We start from the raw sequence: 23,093 nt of genomic DNA on the forward strand, positions 1-23,093 counted from the left end.
AGCAGGGTGTCATTGGTTTCATGAAGTATACTCCTTTTCTCTCTTCGCAAAATTACAGCATCTGTGATTGCACCAGTATCACTTTGCCAGTGTTGTGTCTGATGCCTAATGGCCAGCCGACTCCCTCTTCCATTGTACCTGCTGAAAGACTGCCGTCTCTGGCTGAGCATTCCAGACATGGCACCACTTTAGGTCATTCTGCAAAGCCATCCAACTTGATTATTTCTCCATCAGTGAAGCAGCCTCGAGTGTTCCTCCTCGGGAGTGTAAGTTAAGGAAAGACACATGGATGATTGCATAGAGGGAATACGTGGGACTAATTAGATAGTTTCTGTAAACTATTGGGAATGCTTTATACACTTAGTTAAAAAATTCTTTAGTGCTGCCTTTTACTTTAACCTTGTGGCTAAACAGATGGCATACTGGTCAGCAACCCAGGAAAGTACCAAGCTGCTGCAAAATTGCAAAAGTGGCAGGTAGAAATCAATAATTGAGTTGGTGGTGCTGAGAGATGAGGGGGAAGAGGTTAATGGTGATCTGTCCTTCCTGAGCTGAACATCTCCAGTTTATGAGGTGAAGTGATGGTGTTATGTGGAGTATTGAACTCTTTTTAAATATTGCTGGCATCAGATCAATGTGGCATGTGACTGTCATAATCTGCCTTCTTCCAGTGGGTGTGAATATGCATGCATCAGTTGACATATTAGAGATGATTTGCCCTCCATAGCACCAAATGCTGGAGGGGTGTGGGTGAATTTTCATCCAAGCATATTTAGCCTTTTTCCATAAACTGACACTGATAAACAGCCTCATTAATTTTCTCTTTATCTCACCTAATGAGACACAATATTTTAGATGAGGTGTAGCTAAGGCACTGTGCAGCTTTATCATTTCCTCCTCTCTCTCTGATAGCCCACGTCCAGTTGTGTAGTCCAATATCCTGTTCAATTACTCCTGACTCCCCTATTTGCATGTGATTTGGTGCAGGTCTACTGAGGTCCTAAGGTCTCTTTCAATCCCACACTTAGCTTGACATTACTGTTCACGGAACGTTTGCCATCTAGTTTCCCTGTATGCCTGCATGTTTTGCATTCTACATTAACTTTTGTCCACTATATTTCCAGGCATGTATACTGTTCGGCATTTATAAAGGCAGAGCAATTTTTACAGGGTTGTTTTTGCAGGGAGGAAACCATCATCCACCCAGACTGAAACGCTGTTTATTTATTTCTTCACGACAATAACTGTAGGAGAGAAAAGGATTATTAATAAACACTGAAAAATAAGGTCGAACTTTGATCATAATGCGCCACATAACTATGAGTTGGTGAAATGACCTATGAGCAATGTGACTGTTAAATCTGAAATATTGTGGCATACGTTCCTCTCTTCCCTCGAGCTTTACTGCTCTGGCATGACACACTATACCACACTCTGTTATTATATTCGGCATTTTACCACACAAAACTTAGCAAGTCGTCATTTGCTTCTCTGGTTGGCAGAATTTTTTGGCTTCTTCTTTGCTGAGATATTTAATAGTTTTGATGGACCCTCTGGCCCATGTGCCTGACACTTTATGATTTTATTAATTTATTCCGAATGCAGCATGATTTCTACCGCATGTCTGTAGTGAATGCCAATTTCATTTCTTTGTTGATGGTGTGTGGAAAAAGAAGTCAATTAGTCAATCGCAGAATAAGTGGCCTTTAGCACTTATGTTCCAAGTGGGAAATCATTCCAGTGGACACTGAATACATTATTTTCTACTAATTGAATCAAGAATGGAGTATTTAGCACAGAAGCCAAATGCATTTTCCTCCGCAAATCAAGAAAATATAATTCAGAAATGCCATGTCTGCAAAATAAAGAATATCTCCTCTGATTTTATGAGGAGCACTCGTATAATTTATTAATGTTTATCAGGCATAGCAGCAGGGCACAAATTTATCTCAGAGTAATACTCAGAGTTGACAACTGCAGCACTTGTCACATTGACATCTTTATTACAATTCAAAGACATCCTCCAAAAATAACCTAGAGGTTGTATATTTGTACATTCATCTCCTCATGCCCGCAATGGCCTTTGGCTTGAGCATTTGAAGATCATTGTACTTGAATTTAATGCTACCAGCGATCAAAGTGGGAGGTATGCCCAAGTATAAGTCAACAGGTATCTTTGAACAATTTGGCATTGGATATTACGGGGAATCAGAACTTGGAAAACGTGTGTAGTTGGGGATTCCTTTCTGCTCTGTATCTGTATTCCTCTCTCAGTCAGTGACACAAGTCATTTGAAACTGTCTGTTTAATAAGTCACTTTCAGAAAATGAGCAGTTCAGTGACAATTCCATATGCCTCCAGGTTTTCAACTAGTGCCCCTTTTGATATTTGTCAGTTAAAAAGCATTTTCTGATATTGTTTAAAGTTAGCAGAGGCAAACAAGTAAATTTAGAGATTTTCACAATCTAAGTAAAATCAATATAAATAATTAATCAACCTCTAAACTAAAACTAATATTATTTGTATTCTATTTAAGAATAATACAGATAATTTATTTTTCGTATCTGGTACTGCAGGCCTTCTGAGAACCCCTGGCATAAATTGTGCTACCTTACAGCTTTACATTGTATTGATATCTTATAAAATAAAAGATGTGATCCTATCAAAGGTGAATAACAGAGGCATTAAGATGGAAAGATGTAATTCACAGCAAAAATATTTATCACTAAACTTTAGTGTTGACATGATGGCTGGAAATGTGTTGCATTTCCAGAGGCCGTCGTTTCATCGTTTACCTTAGAGAATGGAGGAAAGACAGGAATTAGAGCTTACCTTTCTGGTTCATCTTTCTGTTCTGCCTTGGACCACAGAAACATTTTAGGTAGAGAATCACTGTTGATGTCTCTCACAGAAGAGGAGGAAATTGAGTTACGTTCAAGAGGCCTATTGAAGGGAAAATCCATGAAATTAATTTGAACACACTTGCTTAAAAACTCAAATAATTTGCAGTCTCTGTGTACTTTTGTGTCTCTTGCCATGTAACAGGAATACTTGGAATTTTCTCAGAATTTTCTCGCTTAATGTGTTATATCTTTCAATCAACTATAATTTGTTTTTTTGCTTAGATGATGCAAGATTTTTATCAGGAACTGTCAATTTTCTGCTATTAAACTACAATGATTTACAGTGCCGTCCTGTACAGGTTCTCTGATTGGTTCTGAGGAAGGAAGCCATAGCAACGTATGAAGTTCACAGGTGCTTCTATGCAACAAATAATTGCTGATGTGGAAGGTAAACTTTGTGACTTAAGCTCCCTTGTGTTGATTTAATGACCGGGGTGACAGAAAGGAGCATGGGTTAATAGCTAACAGAGTGAAAGAGGGAAATTCTTATTTTATTTGAATTTTCAGAGTGATGATATGAACATTCAAAGCTATAAATCTGAGCAGGAACAGAGGCCACTCAGCCCCTCAAGCCTGGTAAAATATTAAATAAGATTATGGTTTACTGATTGTAAACTCTTGTCTCTTCTGTTAGTCTTTCAACCTGTGACTTTTCAAGAATTCATCTACCTATTCTTTAAAACTATTCAAAGACTCTACTTCTACTGTCATTTGAGGAAAAGAGCTCCATAAACTCATGAAAGTAAGAAAAGTGCTGCATTTCTATTATAAATGTGTAGGCTTTTATTTTTTTTAAAAAACAGTGAGTCCTAGTCTAGATTCCGCAATGGAAAAGCACCCATCTTGTACATAACCGGCATGTCAAGATCCCTCAGGATCTCACATGCATTCTAATCTATCTCAGTCTTCCAATCTGTCCAACCTTCCCATATCAGCCAACTCTCCCATTCCAGGTTTCAGTCTAGTAAACCTCATAACTGTTTCCAACACAATTCTTAATATTTATTTAAATAAGGAAGTGAGTACTCTAGATGCAGCTTTAGCATCACCCTATTAACTGAATCAATTGCATATCACAGCTGTACAATATCTCATCATTTAGATCGTGTTTCTCTTTTTTCCTGCCAAAACAGACAAATTCATGTTTTCTCACATTATATTCTTCTGACTCGAACTTTGTCCCCTCTGTTCATCTAAATACATCCTGGTATCTTTTTCATAACTTACTTTTCTACCTGTCTTGTGTTATCAGCAAGTTTATCAACCAAACCTTCAGTGCCATTTACATGTACTGTAAGAGGCTGTAAATCAATCATCAATGCCAGTAATCTGCCTTCTCAATGGCATGGGAGTGCCAAGTAAGGTAGCAGTTAGTGTGATGCTACTGCAGCTCTGGCATCAGATTTTGAAGTTCTATTCTGGCTCAATCTATAAGGGGTTCGCATGTTCTTTCTGTGAATACGTGGGATTCCTCCGGGTGTTCCAGTTTCCCCCTGCAGTCCAAAGAAATACTGGTTAGTAGGTTAACTGGTCATTGTAAATTGTTCCATGATGAGATGAGGCTAGCGTTAAATAGGTGCATTGCTGAGTGGTGTGACTCATTGGGCCAGAGGAGTCTGTTCCGTGCCGTGTCTCTAAATAATCAATTTTGCTCTATAGAAAAGTCCTCAGTAATGCCAATTTATGTCTGCTAATCTCAGGCAAAACTAACCTGATGCCTCCTGCATCAGGAGTTCAGATTTTCAGAAACAATGTGTTGTTTCATCTTATTGAATATCTTCTACCAATCTTAGAATCATACACCTGATTCATCTTTTTCCACAGTTCATGTTCCTTTTCCAAAGAACTCCACTAAGATGGCCAATCATGATTCTCATTTCAAAATACTTCACTTCCCCTGTCTGATGATCTTGATTTTTCTAAGAGGCCTGCTATTGCTTCTCCAGTACCAGCTTCGACCAAGCTGGCCTATGGTGCAGTGGCATTAGCACTGGACTTCGAGGTGAACGGTCTAGAGTTTGACTCTGGCCGGATCCTTGCATGCTTTCCGTCCATGCTGGGTTGAGCGCCAAGCTAGTGACTCAGCCTTGTAAAAAAAAGTCAACTGCAATGGCAATGACAAAAATGCTGCCTGATGTGCCACAAGGTGCAAAAAGGAACAACTTGCTTCAACCATTCTTCCTACTAAAGACATTAAACTGACCCATAGACTCCTGCTTACTGTCTCCTACCCTTTCTAAATGAAGGAATATATATTTGCTAAGTTCCAATCTAATGGGATCAACCCAAATCTAGGGAATTTTGAAAAATTACAATCAGAATCAGGTTTATTATCACCAGCATATGTCATGAAATTAAAACCAATTATCTCACAAGCTACTTTTTAAAGTCTCTGGATAAACTCCATCAGGACTCAGTCATTTCAGCCTGTAGCCCCATTCAATTTGCTCAAAGCTGCTTCCCTGGCAGAGTAATTTTCTTAAATTCCTACCTCCCAATTCCTTCTTTAACAGCTATTTCTGGAATTTTACTTGTAACATTTGTAGCAACAACAAATGCAAGAGGCTTTGGGTGCTGAAATCCGGAGAAAAACACTCCAGCGGCTGAGTTCCAACAGCAGCTTGTTTTATGCACAATACCTATTTGATTAATTTATCATCTCCGTACATTCCATTATTAATTTCCAAGAATGACTCACTAGCAGGGGTTCCCATCCTGGGATCCACCGACACCTTGGTTGATGCTAAGGGTCCATGGCATAAAAACGGTTGGGAACCCCTGTCATCGTTTTGATCACCTGTCATTTTGCTAACGTTTCGTGTTCTAAGTTTCTCTTGAAACACTTTCCATCTGACTTTACATTTCTGGATTCTTCCTTGTTAATCTTTTAGTCATTATTTGTTGTTTCTTTTACATTCAGTCATCTGATTCAGATCTGTTTTGTGTATACTGAAAGATACCCTTAAATGTCTGCCACTGCATCTAATTTTCCTGCTCACATTAGCAAGCTCTGCCTTCATACTCCCATAGTTATCCCTATTTCAGTTCAGAATTACATTCAACAACTGATTCTCCTCTCTCTCATATTAAATGTAAAAGTCAATAATATTATCACTGCTGCAAAGAGGAATCTTCACTTCACTATGAAATTATTAATTAATTAATCCACAACAGCATGTCTAATGCATCTACTTTCTGTTTGGCTCCAGAATATGTTGTTCCACAAACTATTCTGAAAGCATTTTATGACTCTTTCATCCAGACTAATTTGTTGTTGACCCTCTCCGTGCTTTGAGGCACATCGGGCGGCAACCTTGCAGTTTCTTTGGCATTTGTCTGTTTATTATGAGGCCGAGTTGTTAGCTTGACACTCAACCCAGCGCGGATGGAAAGCGATCAAGGAGCCGGCCGGATTTGAACCCGGGACCACTCACCGCAAAGGCGGATGCGGATGTCACCACACCACTAGCCAATAATTTGCCAATCTAATTTTCACCTTGTTACGCTTATCCTGTTGCTCTCATGACCACTATAAAAATGGATCAGTGGAAGGTGAACTTTCTGATCATATCATTTTGGATCCTATCGCTGACAATTCACCAACATGATGGTGTTGCCTGTGTTCTAGCCAGCCCAGATTGTAGCCACAGTGAAAGCTTTTTCTGAATTGGCTTCTAAGGCCATCTGCAGTCTCCCCTCTAGTACTTGGCTGTGATCTCAGTGACAGCATTACACCAGGGGTATGAGGAAAAGAGAAAGCACCAGCAAGACGGCACTCAGAGGCTGCTCAAAGATGATTAGCTGATATGTGTGTGCAATTTGGGATCTTTTGGTTAACAAATTTGATTTGGTATTTTTGTTGAGGTTAGTTTCTATTTATCTCTGCAGAAAACCATGGGATGATTAATGACAGAGGGAGGGAAAAACATGGGACTGCCCAATATGAACATGTCAATGTGTAGTTGGGTTTGTTATTGATGATAATTATGCAGTTAGATGAATTAATCATGATGAGCTGGCCAGAAAGCTCTTAGCTGCCGCCTTCATTGCCCTCTGCCCCCTTTTTCTTGCATCTACTTCTTCTGCTCCACATATGCTTGGGCTGAGCCCTTGTAAGGGTGTGTAACATACAGCCTACAAAGTAGTGGAGGGCTGCTCCAAAGCTGTCCTGCTGTCACCTGGCAGCACTGAATTTACTGAATGCTGTTTACAAATGGCACAATAATGACAAGAGCCAAATGACATCTTCTGTCAGCCAGTGGCTATTCTTCTGACTGTCATAGCGGTTAAAGTGCAGAATGGAAAATGAAATATTGAAAAGTGCAGAAAACAAGACTGTTGACAGTGTAGTAGACAAAAAAAATTGTCTCACCATGTGTGGTTACAGATCAGCTTTAATTCATGGAAATGGAATCCCACCTGGGGGAGTGTCTTACCCATGTTGAGATATGGCACTTTTAAAGCGAGTTTGCAGCTCATTGTACCCGATACCACGAGAAAGCTCCAAGGTTATCTCCATTCTATCTTCTAGCAAGAACAGAAGGATTATACACAGAGCCTTCCTAAATGGAATGCATCAGTCCCTCCCTTATATTTATAATGACAAATTACGAACAGTACCTTCAACTCCAGCTTGGAGTGATCCTGAGGTACATTGAAATTTACTGGGGAGGCAGTCTTTGCCCTGGTCTGACCTTGTGTTGTAGCTGAAGTAAATAACATATTTCAGTAATAGTGTTGTTACAGAAAGATAAATGTCTTATAATCTACCTCTCCTTGTTCATGTCGGAGAATTTTGCCATGAGGATCCTCAGTTTATATGAGACTCTCTCTCCCTCCTCCTCTCTACTTTCTAGCACATTTTGTGTATCCTCATCCATGTCTGCTTTCTGCAGAAGCTTGAAGTTAAGGCCATATACTTCAGCACCAGGTAAACTATTTCCTGTAGAGTACAGTAAGTCTAAATGGCAACAAAATTTAGTATGGACGTACCAATGGCCAGTGCAATGTGTATTTTTTTGCCATTCACTATGTGATGGCCAGCTCACTCAATCCTAGAAATGTGCATGCACACATTAGTCACCGTACTGTGACTAGTTCAACATCTGTAATGGCCAAATCAGAAGCAACAAGGAGCCAAACTTTGCAATCAGTATGTTTGCACTTGCCGAGATGGTAAAATAAGTATCAAGCCCACTACTGTTAAGATGACAAAACACTATATTAAAAAAAACTTAATTTCATAAAGCCCATCAAGTTATTCTGTGTGGGCAGTATAAAAGTTAATATTTTTTAATAGATTTTATTTTTCTCCAGTTATCTTGTGATCATTCAAACAAATTTACTCTCACTAATGTTTTGTATCTTTCATTTTGTCTCCCCATTTGCTAAATGATCTAAAATTAGAAATTGGTATCAAAACCAATGATACAAAATAAATGTCCAATGCTGACTTAGGTCTCATGCTTTCATATGGACAAACACAATCAAAGGCTATATTTAAATTCCTTGTGAACTTGTACTGCAATGGAAATGGGAACACAGCTGTTCATACAGTATATCAGATCACACAAGTAAACATGATTGTGCTGATGTCCTGTGTGGGTTGTGTAATATTAGGTTCATGCTTGACCTTTAGCTAGTAAATGGAGAAAGGGTCTAAAATGAGCCACATGTACTTGTAGATGAGAATACAGAAATGCTGGTTTATGGAATTATAGGGCAAAAGAAACTGACACGGCAAATGGAATAGAGAAAATGTGATAGACATGACAAGTTTCTGTCTATAGGTCAATGGTATTTAATTAACTAGTCATTAAAATCTTCCAGTTACAATCTGAAAACATGGCTACAGTCTGTAATGCAGTAGCAATTGTCACTTTTGTCTCATCTTGATTTTTCGGAGTTCTGTGAAGAAGTATTTTGACAATGGATAATAGTGGTGTTCCAGTATGCTTATTCTCTAGATTCCAATGAAAAATGCCCCTTCTTGAGAAAATGATGCTTTCGATTATAAATTCTTTTCAGAGGAAGAACTGAATTAATGGTCATTTGCATCATTACCTGCTTTTCTTTGGGAGACTTTTGGTACAAAAGGTAATTGCTTGAATCAAATTATAAGCCCCTCGGTCAAATACTAATTTCAATAGGCTTTAATGGAAGCTGTTTCAGTACAGTTAAAATACTGCAATTTACCGGGCAATTATGCCCTGTTTTCAAAAGGCAAAACAAATCCAATCTGATTGATTGCCACCCCATCATTTTCTCTCAATCATTAGCAAATTGATGGAAGACGTCATCAACTGTGCACTGAAGCACCACTTACTAACAACGTGCTCACTCATACTTAGTCTGGGATTTTCCAGGATCGCTCTGCTCTGGATGTCAGCACAACTTTAGTCCAAAAAATTCCCATTAGCATCAGGGCAGCAATTTACTGAAGGTGGCATTAAGGAGCTGTAAGACCATAAGACATAGCAGCAGCAGAATGAGGCCATTTGGCCCATCAAGTCTGTTCCACCACTTCATCATGACTGATCCAATTTTCCTCTCAGCCCCAATCTCCTGCTTCTCCCCGTATTCCTTCATGCGCTGACCGATCAAGAATCTGTCAATCTCTGCCTTAAGTATACTTAAAGACTTGGTCTCTACAACTACCTGTGGCAAAGAATTCCACACATTCACCACTCTCTGGCCAAAGAAATTCCTCCTCATCTCTGTTCTAAAAGGACACCCCTCTATTCTGAAGCTGTGTCCTCTGGTCTTAGACTCTCTCACCATAGGAAACATCCTCTCCACATCCACTCTATCAAATCTTTTCATCATTCAATAGGTTTCAGTAAGATCACCCCTCATTTTTCAGAATTCTACTGAATACAGGCCCAGAGCCATCAGATGCTCTTCATGTGACAAACCATTCAATCCTGGAATCATTTTTGTGAACCTCCTTTGAACCCTCTCCAGTATCAGCAAATCCTTTACAAAGTAAGGGGCCCAAACCTGCTCGCAATACTCCAAGAGAGGGCTCACCACTGCTTTATAAAGTTTCAACACTACATCCTTGTTTTTATATTCTAGTGTTTTGAAATGAATGCTAACATTGCATTTGCCTTCTTCACTAAAGACTTAACCTGAAAATTAACCTTTCGGAAATCCTGTACAAGGACTCCCAAGTCCCTTTGTGTCTCAGTTTTCAGTATTTTCTCTCCATTTAGAAAGTAGTAAATCCTTTCATTTCTTCTAGCAAAGTGCATGACCATACACTTCCCGACTCCGTATTCCATTTGCCATTACTTTGCCCATTTTCTTAATCTGTCTGTCATTCTGTAGCCTCTAGTTCCTCCAAACTACCTGCCCCTCTGCTTATCTTCATATCATCTGCATACTTTGGAAAAAAGGCATCAATTCCATCATCCAAATCATTGATATATAATGCAAAAAGCAGTCCCATCACTGACCCCTGTGGAACACCACTCATCACCAGCAGCCAGTCAGAAAAGGCTCCCTTTATTCCCACTCTTTGTCTCCTACCAATCAGCCAATGCTTCAACCATGCTAGTATCTTTCCTGTAATACTATGGGCTTGAGGCTTGTTAAGCAGCTTCACGTGTGGCACCTTGTCAAAGGCCTTCTGAAAATCCAAGTACACAACATCATCTGATTCTCCTTTGTCTATTCTGCTTGTTATTTCTTCAAAGTATTCCAACAGGTTTTTCATGCAAGATCTTCCCATGAGGAAACCATGCTGACTACGGCCTATTCTATCATGTGTCTCCAAGTACCCTGAGACCTCATCCGTATTAATCAACTCCAACAACTCAACCACTGAGTTCAGACTAACAGACCTATTGTTTCCTTTTTTCTGCCTCCCTCCCTTCTTGAGGAGTGGTGTGACATTTGCAGTTTTCCCGTCTTCTACAACCATTCCAGAATCCAGTGATCCTTGAAAGATCATTACTACTGCCTCTTCTCTTCAGCCACCTCTTTCAGAACACTGGGGTGTACACCATCTGGTTCAGGTGACCATCTACCTTCAGACCTTTCAGTTTCCCATGAACCTTCTCTCTGGTTATGATAACTTCACACCCTGCATGCTCCCGACACCTGGAACCTCCAACAAACTGCTAGTGTCTTCTATGGCGAAGACTGATACAAAATATTGATTCAGTTCATCTGCTATTTTATTATCCCCCATTACTACCATCTCCTGCATTGTTTTCCAGCAATCTGATATCCTCCCTTGCCTCTCTTTTACACTTTATGTTTCTGAAGAAACTTTTGGTATCCTCCTTAATATTATTGGCTAGTTTACTTTCACTTTCCATTATTATCTTAATAACTTTTCAGTTGCCTTCTGTTGGATTTTTAAAGATTCCCAATCTTCTAACTTCCCACTAATTTTTGCTCTATTACATGCCTTCTCTTTGGCTTTCATGTTGGCTTTGACTTCTCTTGTTAAACATGATTGTGTCATTTTGCCTTTAGAATACTTCTTTCTATTTGGGATGTAAATATCCTGTGTCTTCCGAATTGCTTCCAGAAATTCCAGCCATTGCTGCTCTGCCATCATCCCTGCCAGTTTTCTTTTCCAGTCATTTCTGGCCAACTCCTCTCTCATGCCTCTGTAATTCCCTTTACTCCAATGCAATACTGATACATCTGACCTTAGCTTATTCTCCTCAAGTTTCAGGGTGAATTCGATCATATTATGACCACTTACTCTTATACATTCTTTTACCTTAAGCTCTTTGATCAATTCTGGCTTATTGCACAACACCCAATCCAGAATAGCTGATCACCTAATGGTCTTAACCACAAGCTGCTCTGAAAAGCTGTCTCGTAGGCGCTCTAGAAATTCCCATTCCTGCAATCCAGCACCAACCTAATTTTCCCAATCTACCTGCATATTGAAGTCCCTCTTGACTATTGTAACATTACCCTTTGGCATGCATTTTCTATTTCACATTGCAATTTGTTGCCCACATCCTTACTACTGTTTGAGGGTCTGTATACAACTCCTATCAGGATCTATTTACCCTTGCAGTTCCTTTACTTTATACACAATGATTCAACACCTTCTGACCCTATGTCTCCTCTTTCCAATGATTTGATTTCACTTTTTACCAACAGAGCAATGCCACCCCCTCTGACTTCCTGCCTAGCCTTTCAATACAAAGTGTATCCTTGGACATTAAGCTCTCAGCTATAATCTTTCAGCTATGATACGTTGATGCCTACAACTTCATACATGGTAAACTGCACCTGTGCTGCTAGTTCATCTACTTTATTCCATGTACAGAATACATTTAGATACAATGCCTTCAGTTCTGTATTCATCCCTTTCAATTTTGTCTCTTTTACATTGCAACTCATCCTGTTGACTGCAATTTTGCCCTATCGACAGCCTCTCCTCACTACACATTGCCTCTGTTTGCAAACCAGCTCCCTCATCTTCAGCACTAATAATCACCTTTCCTATAATATTTTTTGCATTGAAATATAGACAGCTCAGGACACTAATTGTACCATGCTCAACCTTTTGATTCCTAACTTTGTTTGAGGTCTTACCAACATCTGTCTCCACAGCCTCTCTACTAATTGTTCTGCTAGTCTGCTTCCCATCCCCATGCAATTCTCGTTTAAGCACCACTGTGCAATATCAACAAACCTTCCTGCTAGGATATTAGTCTCCCTCCAGTTCAGGTGCAAAACATCCCTTCTGTACAGGTCCCACCTTCCCCAGAAGAGAGCCCAATGATCTAGAAATCTTATGCCACCCCTCCTAAATGAACTCCTTAGCCACATATTAAACTGTATAATCTTCCTAGTTCTGGCCTCCCTAACACATGGCACGGGTAGTAATCCTGAGATCACCACTCTGGAGATCCTGCTCCTTAACTTAGCACCTAACTCCCTGTGCAGAGCCTCGTCATTCGTCCTACCCACGTCATTGGTACCTACATGATCCACAACTTCTGGCAATTCACCCTCCCACATAAGAAAGCTGAGGGCTCAATTCGAGATATCCCAGATCCTGGCACCTGGGAGGCAGCATATCATCCAGAAATCTTGTTCTCACTCGCAGAACCTTTTGTCTGTTCCCCAAATTAATGAATCCCCTATCACCACAGTGTACCTCTTCTCTCTCCTTCCCTTCTGAGTTACAGAGGCAGACTCGATGCCAGAGACCTGAACACTGTGACTTTCCTCTGTTAGGTCTTCGCCCCCAGCAGTAAAGTGATATACCTGTTGTTGAGGGGGATGGCCACAGGGGTACTCTGCACAGGCTGCTTAGCTCCTTTCCCCTTCCTGACTGTCACCCAGTTTCCTGCATCATGCTCCTTGTAACTACTTCTCTATATGCCTTATGTTCACCTTCAGCCGCCCGAATGATCCGGAGTTCATCCACTTCCAGCTCCAACTCCTTAATGCGGATAGTTAGAAGCTGCAGCTGGATGCACATCTCACAGCTGTAGTCGTCAGGGACACTAGAAGTCTCCGTGCCTTCCCACATCCCGCAAGAGGAACATTTTACTATCCTACCTGTCATCCCTCCTGTCCTAGCTGAGCCGATGTCAGGAAGAGATGGAAGAACTTGATCTTTCCTTCCCTTTGCTTTCTCTGAGTGAAGCCTCTCTTCGTAGAAGTCTCATAGGCTAAAACCTTACGATTGTAGTTAAAGTGGAAGTTAAGGAGCATTAGGTGGAAAGCATTTGAATAATGGGGATGGTCTCTGCACATACAGAGGTGGTTGTGGTTGTTGGAGGTTAATCACCCCAGCCTCAGACCATCACTGCCAGAGTTCCTCAGTACCCAATTATCTTCAGTTGCTTCATCAAGGACTTTTGCTTCATCATCAAGTTCTGAAGTGAAGAATTTCACTGATGATTACACAATATTCAGTTCTGTTTCTAACAACGCAGCAAATAAACCCATCCATGTTTGCATGCAGTAAGATTGGGCCAACTTTCAAGCAAAAGACTGATACGTCATAATATCATTCATTCTACAAAAGTGCCAAATATGAGCAATTCCAAAAAGAGAGAATTGACCTCCTATTCTTAACATGCAATGTCTTTACCCTTGCTGAGTGCTCCACTATTAAGTGGACCATAGCTTCAAAAGCAGGTCAGAGGTGGGGGAGTGGGATGAGCTACTCACTTCCCAAAATCCCAAAGCCTTTCCACCAACTATAAGGAAGAAGTTGGCAATATTCCCCATTACCCAGGATGAGTGAGATTCAGCAGCACTCGCTTCGGACTATCCATAATAAAGTAGCTAACTTCATTGGCACCCTAAAAATTCACACTCTTCACCTCCAGACATGGCATACACTGCAGCCACAGTGACTGCAACGTACTGTATGCCATGTCTAAGCTACGCCTAGAGCACCACCCAAACCTACGCGATGAAGAACATGATCAGCAAGGAAGTAAGAACAACTCTACAATATTTTTGTGTTCTAAATCCAGTTGACACTATCCAGATTTGGAAATATATTGCTGGTGCTTCATTGTTATTAGTTCTAAAGCCTAAAACTCCCTGCTGAGCAGCGTTGTGGGAGCCACAAGAGACCGCAGATGCTTGGATCAGGAGCAAGAAAGAACCTACTGGAGGAACTTGCTGGGTCAGGCAGCATCTGTGGAAGTAAAGGATAGTTGATGTTTCAGCGAGAGACTTGTGAGCTCATGTTGTAGGAGTCCCTTCAGCAGAAAGAATAGAGCAGTTCGAGAAGGTTGTTCATTACCACATAACCAAGGACAGTAAGGAATGAACAACAGTTACAGGCTTTGCCAGTAATGCAAAGATACTGAAGAATGAATACTAAAGAGAAAGAATAGGAAGAGTTACAGTCATAAAGCGCCTCTGCTTGTTTCAAATAGATGTGACCCTCAGGCTCGGCCAGCACGTGTCCATCTAGGGGAAGACAACTTCTGGCCTCACCAAACTGAGAAATCTCATTTGTTTGGATGCTGCGTGATGTGTTGCCCAGTTACAAATCCGCGCTGCAAAATATCAGACAGTACACCATATGCAATTAACTGATTGAGCTTTATAAATCTTAATCTGAATATAGGGTTAGTAAAGAAAATAAAAAGAAAAAGGGCCCATTTTAAGAGAAAAGTCAAAAGTGCACGTTGGATCTCACAAATACGTTCATTCACCAACCATCGATCTCCTCTGAGCATCACCGACCTTCGAAACCTCACTGCCGGTCCACTCCGTCCGGTGGTCTTCCAGCTCTCTCCACATGCATCTTCCTTCTTCCCCTCTCGCCAAACAAAGACCATGAAAATCTCTCTTCCAGACTCATAAGAAACAACATTTCCCTCATTGGATGGCCCCCCCCCCACCACCCCGCATTCCAGACCTTGTTATCTCCAATCATAACCCAAACATTGCTGCTACAGAGAAACCATTACATTAGCAGTGAAACCTTACAGCGCGTTACACTCTCCCCCCACCAAATTTAGTCATGTACCAATGACGTTGAGATAATTCGCCAACCCTTCCTGCAAAACACGAACTCCAACTCAGGTGTAAAAGGCAGTGACATAGCTCCCCAGAACGGTAGAGGTCATGCTCTGTTCCCCTGGTGCTACGTAGGCCAGCCTATCCGGTGGTCTACTAATTCTCTGAGACCTCCACACCCCCTCACCTAACTCTTCAGGTTCAGATATTACTGGGGATACTTGCGGTCTACCAGGCGAGTCCTCCCACGATCTATCACTCGTGCCCACCTACAACTCGGTGCCTTCTGTCCCATGGCCAAGCCCCGCTTCCTCTCCTGCAGAGTCCCACTGCAAACCAGACTTCCCAGAGATAGTACCCCGCCCACTTCACCTGTCTCAAAGGGAGAAGGGCCGGGAGTCTCTTCCTCAATAAATGGGAAGTTAGCAAAAGGCAGCATATACCACACATCCAGGTCCTCATCCTCTGCATCAGTATTCCTCTCAGAGGTGGGGCCGGCCCAACCTCGCCTGTTGGGAGCCCAGTAGTTCCCCTGCGTTTCCGACGGGTCCTCTTACTAGATGTAGGCCAAGTCGGGCTCTGGGTCTACCTGCACCTCATCACCCAGCGGCAACAGGTGGTTCCAATGGAGAATCTTGACAGGCCCATTCCCATCCTATGGTTTCACCCAGAAAACTGGTAGGTTTGGCATCTGACTCTCCATTACATAGGGCATAGCCGCCCAGCAGTCAGCCAACTTATGCTTTCCAGGTAGCCCCAAGTTCTTTATGAGGACTCTGTCTCCTGGCAAGAGTTGAGAGAACTTCATCTATTGGTTGTATCTCCTCTTATTCCCTTGATAGTTCTTCGCAGCCGACACCCCAGCTAATTCATAAGCCTTTTCAACTCTCTTCTCATGTCAGACATATACTTCAGATACGTCTTCAGTGGTAAGTCACCCTCGTCAGTGCCAAAACAAAGGTCAATGGACAACCTTACCTCGCATCCAAACATCAGATAATGAGGCGAGTACCCAGTAGCTTCATTTCATGTACAATTATAACTGTGAACCAGATGCCCAATATATTGACTCCACCGCTCTTTTTGCTGATCTCCAGGGCCCTGAGCATGTCTAGCAAGGTCCAATTAAACCTCTCTGGCTGTGGATCACCCTGTAGGTGATAGAGCGTAGTCCTCGACTTCACGACTCCGAGCATGCCCAGTAACTCATGAATGAGTCTGCTCTCGAAATCCCGTCCCTGATCACTATGTATTCACCTGGGAAGGCCATAGTAAATGAAATACTTCTCCCATAATACTTTTGCCACCGTAGACGCCCTCTGGTCCTTGGTAGGAAAAGCCTGAGCATATCTGGTATAGTGGACGGTGATGATTAAGACATTCGCCATGTTGCTGGCATTGGATTCTATTGACACCAGGTCCAGAGGCCCCGCAGTCTGCAGGTGGGACAAGAGAGCTGCCCGCGTAGGCAGTGTCTTCCGCCATATGCATCGCATGCATGACTTGCAGTATTCTTCAACCTCCGACTTCATTCGAGGCCAGTAAAACCATTCTGTGAGCAATCCATAGGTCTTTTCCACACCCAGATGTCCAGAATCATCATGAAATGACTTCAACACAGTGCTCCGATACTTCTCCAGCAGAACTAGCTGGCACGCCAGGGTTGGTCTGGTGGTGACGTGACCCGGTATAAGATCTGGTTCTTCAGCTCCAACTGAGGCCATTCTCGCAGTAATGGAGGCACCAATGCATGTTTCGTCTTCTCTGCCTGAGCCATGTCTCCAACCTCGACCGCCACCCAAATGGTACCAATGCCCAGATCATCTCGCTGAGCAGCAGCCACTTCCCCAGAACTCAATTTCGGCAGCTGATTTGTCTTCCGAGCAGTCAGGTTACAGTAAACTTGGGGGATGGCGTCATCAGGAGCCCCCAATTGATCCACCACTTGATCCTGCCCCTCCTTTTATTCTGCCTTCACGGTGATGGCAAACTGACATATGGCCTTCACCCCCAGGGCAGGAACACTCTCCCACTCATCGTCCATGTCCAGTCCCTCACGCCCCTGTCGGAACAAAGCATCCACATCAATGTTCTGGCTTCCTGGCCGGTACTTCAGGCTGAAATCATAGACGGACAACGCCGCCAACCACCAATGGCCTGTGGCATCCAGTTCCGCCAAGGTCAAGATATAAGATAAAGAGTTGTTGTCCGTCCTCACCTCAAACTTGGCCCGTAGAGGTCGTCACTCAGCTTATCCACCACTGCCCATTTTAATGCCAGGAATTCCAACTTGTGCATGGGATAGTCTTTCTTGGAAGGCGACAGACTCCGGCTGACAAACGCAATGGGTCTCAACCTGGTGCCCTGATCCTGATACAGGATGCCCCCCAAGCCCTCCTGGCTGGCATCCGTGTGCAGTACATTCGGCAATCAGAGGTCCTCAAAAGCCAGCACCAGCGCTTGGGTCAGCAACTCCTTCAATGACTGAAAGGCCTCTTCACAGTTAACATCCCACCTCAGTCCAATGGGCTCAGATGAGTTAAGATACTCTCCACCCTCCTGTTCCTTTTTCCCCTCCCTTTCTTCCCCAAGGGAGGGTAACCGCACAGAAGCTGATTCAAAGGGTGACTCACTTTCGCGCAGCCTTTCATGAACTGAATAGTAACCATAGAACCCAAGGAATGAACACAGAACGCTCACAGTCTGGGGTCTTGGCCAAGTTGAAACCACCTCTATCTTAGCTGGATCGTAACTACTCCAACCCATGAGACTATGTGCCCAACATATCTAACAGACATCTTGCAGAACTGGCACTTGGCCAGGGAAAGTTTTAACTCTTCAGCTTTCAGGTGGCCCAGCAACTTCAGCAGCCTCACTTCACGTTCTTCGAAGGTGGATCCAAATACTGTGAGGTCATCCAGATACACCAATACCTTGAGCAAGTTCATATCCCCCACCGTCTTCTCCATGACCCGCTAGAAGGTTGCAGGAGCTCTCAAGATGCCCTGGGGCATCCTTTTGAACTGGAGGAATCCCAGGGGACATATAAAAGCCGTCTTCTCTTTGTCAGCCTCACTCATGGGGATCTGCTAATATCCACTTCTCAAATCCAGTACACTGAACCACTTCGCACCACTCAGACAGGCCAGCGTGTCTTCGATCCTCGGGACCGTGTACTGGTCAGGGACAGTGCGCCTGTTCAGAGTGCTATAGTCTACGCACATCTGTACCTTCCCATTCTTCTTCCAGGCCACTATTATTGGGGATGCATAGGGACTTTGGGACTCAGTGATGATCCCAGCTTCCTTCAACTTACACAAATTCTGCCGCATGTCTTCCACGTCTGCAGGAGCCAGTCTCTGCGACCTCTCTCTAAACGGGATGTCCTCGGTCATCCAGATAGTGTGACGCGTGCTCTTGGAACAACCCACATCAAACTCATCAGTGGAAAAGACACCTTCCAGCTTCAATATCTTCTCTATCAGCCTCCTCTTCCAACCTGCAGGAACCGGGGAGTCACCAAAGTTGAATGACTCAGTGGTCAACCTTCCCCCTTATCCAATAGTTTCACCCCGGCGTGCTTCACAGGGGCACTAGGCATTACTATCACCAGGAGCAAATGTGCCAGGGCATCCCCTGCTTGAAAGTGATCTCTCTCTTCGTAGTGTTCCTGATGATCACTGCCATCCTGCTCACCTGTACAACGGAGGGCTTCTGCAATTCCGGCCTCACCAGCACCCCAGCAGGAAACCCCGACTCCCCCTCGTAGTCTTCCAGAGTGTCCACTAAGAGGGCTTCGCTCTCAGGCACTCCAGGAAATTTGGGGGTCCCTATCACTCTCGCTACTTCCCCGCGCCGTACTACCATTGACTTCCACTGGGTGAACCACAGTCCCTTGTCTAATTTCTTTTTCCAGCCTGATGCAGACACGCACTTCCTCAAAAGCAGTTCGAAACCCCGGGTGCACGGACGATGTCCCCAAAAAGCTCTCACCAGCCTTCTCCTTGCAGGCCCCCATAAGCCTCCTCACAAGAGGGGTGTTGGTCCCCACCGGAATTGAAACGCCGCCCTTCTCAACAGGGTCCGGACAAACCAGCACCACTGTATCAAGGACCTCAGACACTCCCATATCAGCCTCCAAGAACTCCAACTTCACTGACAAATAACCGGCATATGGATAATCACTAGCACTAAGCCCTCAGATCACCAGTGCACTGAATAGTGTCAATGTTAAATGCTCCAGATACCGCTTGTAAAACGAATGGTTCAACGATGTGACCTGCGACCTGCTGTCGAGTATGGCTTTAGCATAAATACTCTCTTTTTGTAGCGACACACTAGAGCATGGACTTTCTAAGCCTTCAGGAATTGGGCCTTTTGCTTTTGGGAGTTCCCTGGTACATTGCTGGGAACGTGTTCCCCCAGAGGCACCAGGCCGTTCCCTCACTGGGTCTCCTGCGGGATTTTCCAACAACTCTCCCTGCTGAGGTACCCAGGGCCTCACTCTCCTTCTGGTGTGACAACTGCAGCCAGCAGCCCTCTGTATTGTTCGTCCCCTTGGGGTATCTGCCCCTCCCATCAGCTTCTTCATAATGGGGGGGGGGGGGTCACACCTGCTGATAACAGCCGACGTATCTCCGTTCTCAACCCTGCCACAATCTCCTCTACCGCTCCCCGGGGTAGGCTATCTGTGGTCACTTCACTGCAGGGGCCATTACCGAGGACTATACCCTGCTGACAGAGTCCTCCCGTGCCTCCAACGCATTTTCCTCTTCCCGTACCATTCTGATCAGCTCAACAAAAGATGGAGGGGCACGCATCTTACGAGACTGTCAGAGACCCCAAGCAATCAGGTCTTGTGACTGGACGCCCCTGGCTACCTGGCCCATTCTTAATTGACCCACCTCAGTCACCTGAATGACCCCTCTGCGCTGCAAGCAATTTAGCTGCCTTTCTAGCCAAAAAATAAAAGCAGAAAATTTTTCCCCTTCTCCTATCGCATGTTTTGAAACCCCACCATGTGCTCCTTTGGACTCCCTGTCAGGCCAAAAGCATTGTCCAGTATTTGCATGCAATTGACAGCTGTCGCTACGGGATACCGCAACCTGACGGCTCTCACAACGTCAGCAGCCTGCCCATTCAAACTTTCAACCAATCTCTGTCGCTTTACATCATCCAAGCACTGCCACTCATCTCACAACTGAGAGGACTGCTCTGCCCAAGTCTCATACTCCTCCTCCTCTTTAGGGGTGGGCATTATTCCAGAGAATAGGCGAAGCCTGCCAAAGCTGGAATTTTTAATCTGATTTTTCCATTTATTCGCCAGAGATGTAAGGGCAGATACTAACTCAGAATTCTCACTCTTCATCAGGGGACGTGGACTAATTAGACATTCCAAATCCGACCACTCTTTCCCCTCACTCCTCAGAAACGAGAGAACCCTTTGGGGGGTTTTGAAATCACCGCCCCCAGCTACCGCTACCTCCCATAATCACAACTTTAATAGTACTTAACAGGTGAATTAACAATTCCTCCGGAGTACAAATATCTACCCCACTGGTTCATTGTTCAGGGTAGTCACACAGCATCCAACGGAATCAATCCCGAACTTAGCCCCCACAATTGTAACCCTCAGTCTTGGCCAGCACATGTTCATCTAGGGGAAGACAACTTCTGGCCTCGCCAGACTGAGAAATCTCGTTCGTGTGGATGCTGCGTGATGTGTTACCCGGGTACAAATCAGTACTGCAAATATCAGACAGTACACCATATGCAATTAACTGATTGAACTTTATAAATCTTAATCTGAATATAGGGTTAGTAAAGAAAATAAAAAGAAAAAAGGACCATTTTAAGAGAAAAGTCAAAAGTGCACGTTGGAGCTCACAAATACGGCCATTGATCAACCATCGACCTCCTCCGAGCATCACCGACCTTTGGACCCTTGCTTCCAGTCCACTCCATCCGATGGTCTTCCAGCTCTCTCCACACACATCTTCCTTCTCCTCTTGTTGACCAAAAAAAACCAGCGAAAATCTCTCTTCCACATTCACAAGAAACATTTCTTTCATTGGATGGCCCCCCCACATTCCAAGCCCTGTTATCTCCAGTCATGACCCAAACATTGCTGCTACAGAGAAACCATTATATTAGCAGTGAAACATTACAACGCGTTACATAGAACATAGAAGCAAACAGCAACTCATACTAAAAATTTACATTATCTTATTTATATGTAGGCTACACATGAAATGAATATCAGCAACTTATGTGATTCGTATATCATTTTCTCTATTATTGTGCATTAAGCTTCAGTTGGCAACCAATTACTGCTCTACTGTACAACTGATCCTGCACTAAGTGATGCCAAAGCCTTGCCTCTTAAAGTAGACCTAACAACTAAACCACTGGAAGATTCAAAGGAGCTGCCAGACATATTCTTCACCAACAAAGGAGCAGGCCCCCAGTTTCAGAACCAATAAGCTCAGTATGCTGCTGAAAGAGATAGAGAGGCAAGTTTTCCATTGATAACATGAAGCCAAGTTGGAACTGGGAAGTGGTGGTCAGAAAATATAGTGTCAGGAGAGATTTCTCCATAGACAAGAGCCAATTTTTTTTTTTAAATCCATGATCTCAAGGTTAGTCCTGGAATGTTCAAATTTCATATGACATGTTTCATATCATCTCTGGTTAAGATGGCCGACTGAATGTATGCAACAGCTCACTGGTAATTAAAAAGGCAAGAAACTTTACTGAAGACATCACTAAAAACACCTTATCTGAGGTAAATTGTGTTCAATTATTGCCGTGGGAAGTTTGGGAGATGAGCCGAGATGGTGTGTTGCTGAAGCAATGCAGATGGAGTGAGTGACTCAGAGAAGAGAGGTTGGAGCAATGGTGTTCTGATGCCTGTACAACTGGCCCTGGTGCAAGATTGGTTCGCTCTGGGTGCCGAGCTGATTTGAAGAGCTTGAGAGCGGCTCTGGGCTGGGCGGTGAACTCTGGTCCTGGGGCAAGTCACTGGGTGGCGTGGTCTAGGCCCCGAGCCCTTTTTCCAGCAGCCAGGTCCTACTGTGAGGTATGATCTGCTGCTTAGACAATTTAAACACCGGCCCAGATGGAGGCAAGAGCTGATTTTGCTCACTCTCCACGATGTTTACTCTTCTCTCCAGGGCACCAGAGCCTTTTGCTGTTACACTGTTTGTTCAATTTTAACGCTGGCCTCGTTAGACTGAAAAGACAGGGTGTCAGGACCCAAAGCAAGAGTCAATTTCTCTCACCCTCCGTGATGGTCACTCCTCTCTCCAGGGCGCTGAAACTATGAAGACTGCCCCAGCTTCTGTGCTCCATGCCCGCTAATATGACGAACTGATGAGTGAGGCTTTGGACCTGTACTCCAGGCTGCTTTGGGGTTTGGATCTGAGGGATCAATTTAGTTTGGAATGTTGTTTGCTTCAATTACTTGCATGTTTTGTGTTGTTTTTCTTTCCCTTGTGCATCGGGTTTGGTCTTTTATTTCTATTCTTTAATTGGGCTGTTTTGGGTTTGTTGCTTTGTGGCTACCTGTAGCAAACAAATCTCAAGGTTGAACAATTTATACATTCTTTGATAATAAAAGTACTTTGAATCTTGAATCTTTGACAAGTACACTATAACACACACATACTCACCCTTGCTGCAAGACACACCTCTCAAAACTGATGTTCTCACATATACTGT

General features: G+C 43.5%; 1 protein-coding gene across 4 annotated transcripts in view; it reads right to left on the minus strand.

Moving 5' to 3' along the window:
• s100p (S100 calcium binding protein P) overlaps positions 1-23,093 on the minus strand; it is a 62,246-nt gene that overhangs the window by 17,128 nt on the left and 22,025 nt on the right. For 2 of the 4 annotated variants that reach the window (XM_072254565.1, XM_072254564.1), the window contains exon 1: positions 2,833-3,082. In XM_072254565.1, the coding sequence (XP_072110666.1) occupies positions 2,833-3,038 (206 nt within the window). In that variant the 5' untranslated portion in view covers positions 3,039-3,082. Of the gene's footprint in view, positions 1-2,832; positions 3,083-23,093 lie in introns of those variants that run through there. The other 2 variants (XM_072254569.1, XM_072254566.1) reach the window with 2 other exon arrangements.

The sequence above is a fragment of the Mobula birostris genome, chromosome 4 (assembly GCF_030028105.1).
Source record: "Mobula birostris isolate sMobBir1 chromosome 4, sMobBir1.hap1, whole genome shotgun sequence".
Lineage (NCBI taxonomy): Eukaryota > Metazoa > Chordata > Chondrichthyes > Myliobatiformes > Myliobatidae > Mobula > Mobula birostris.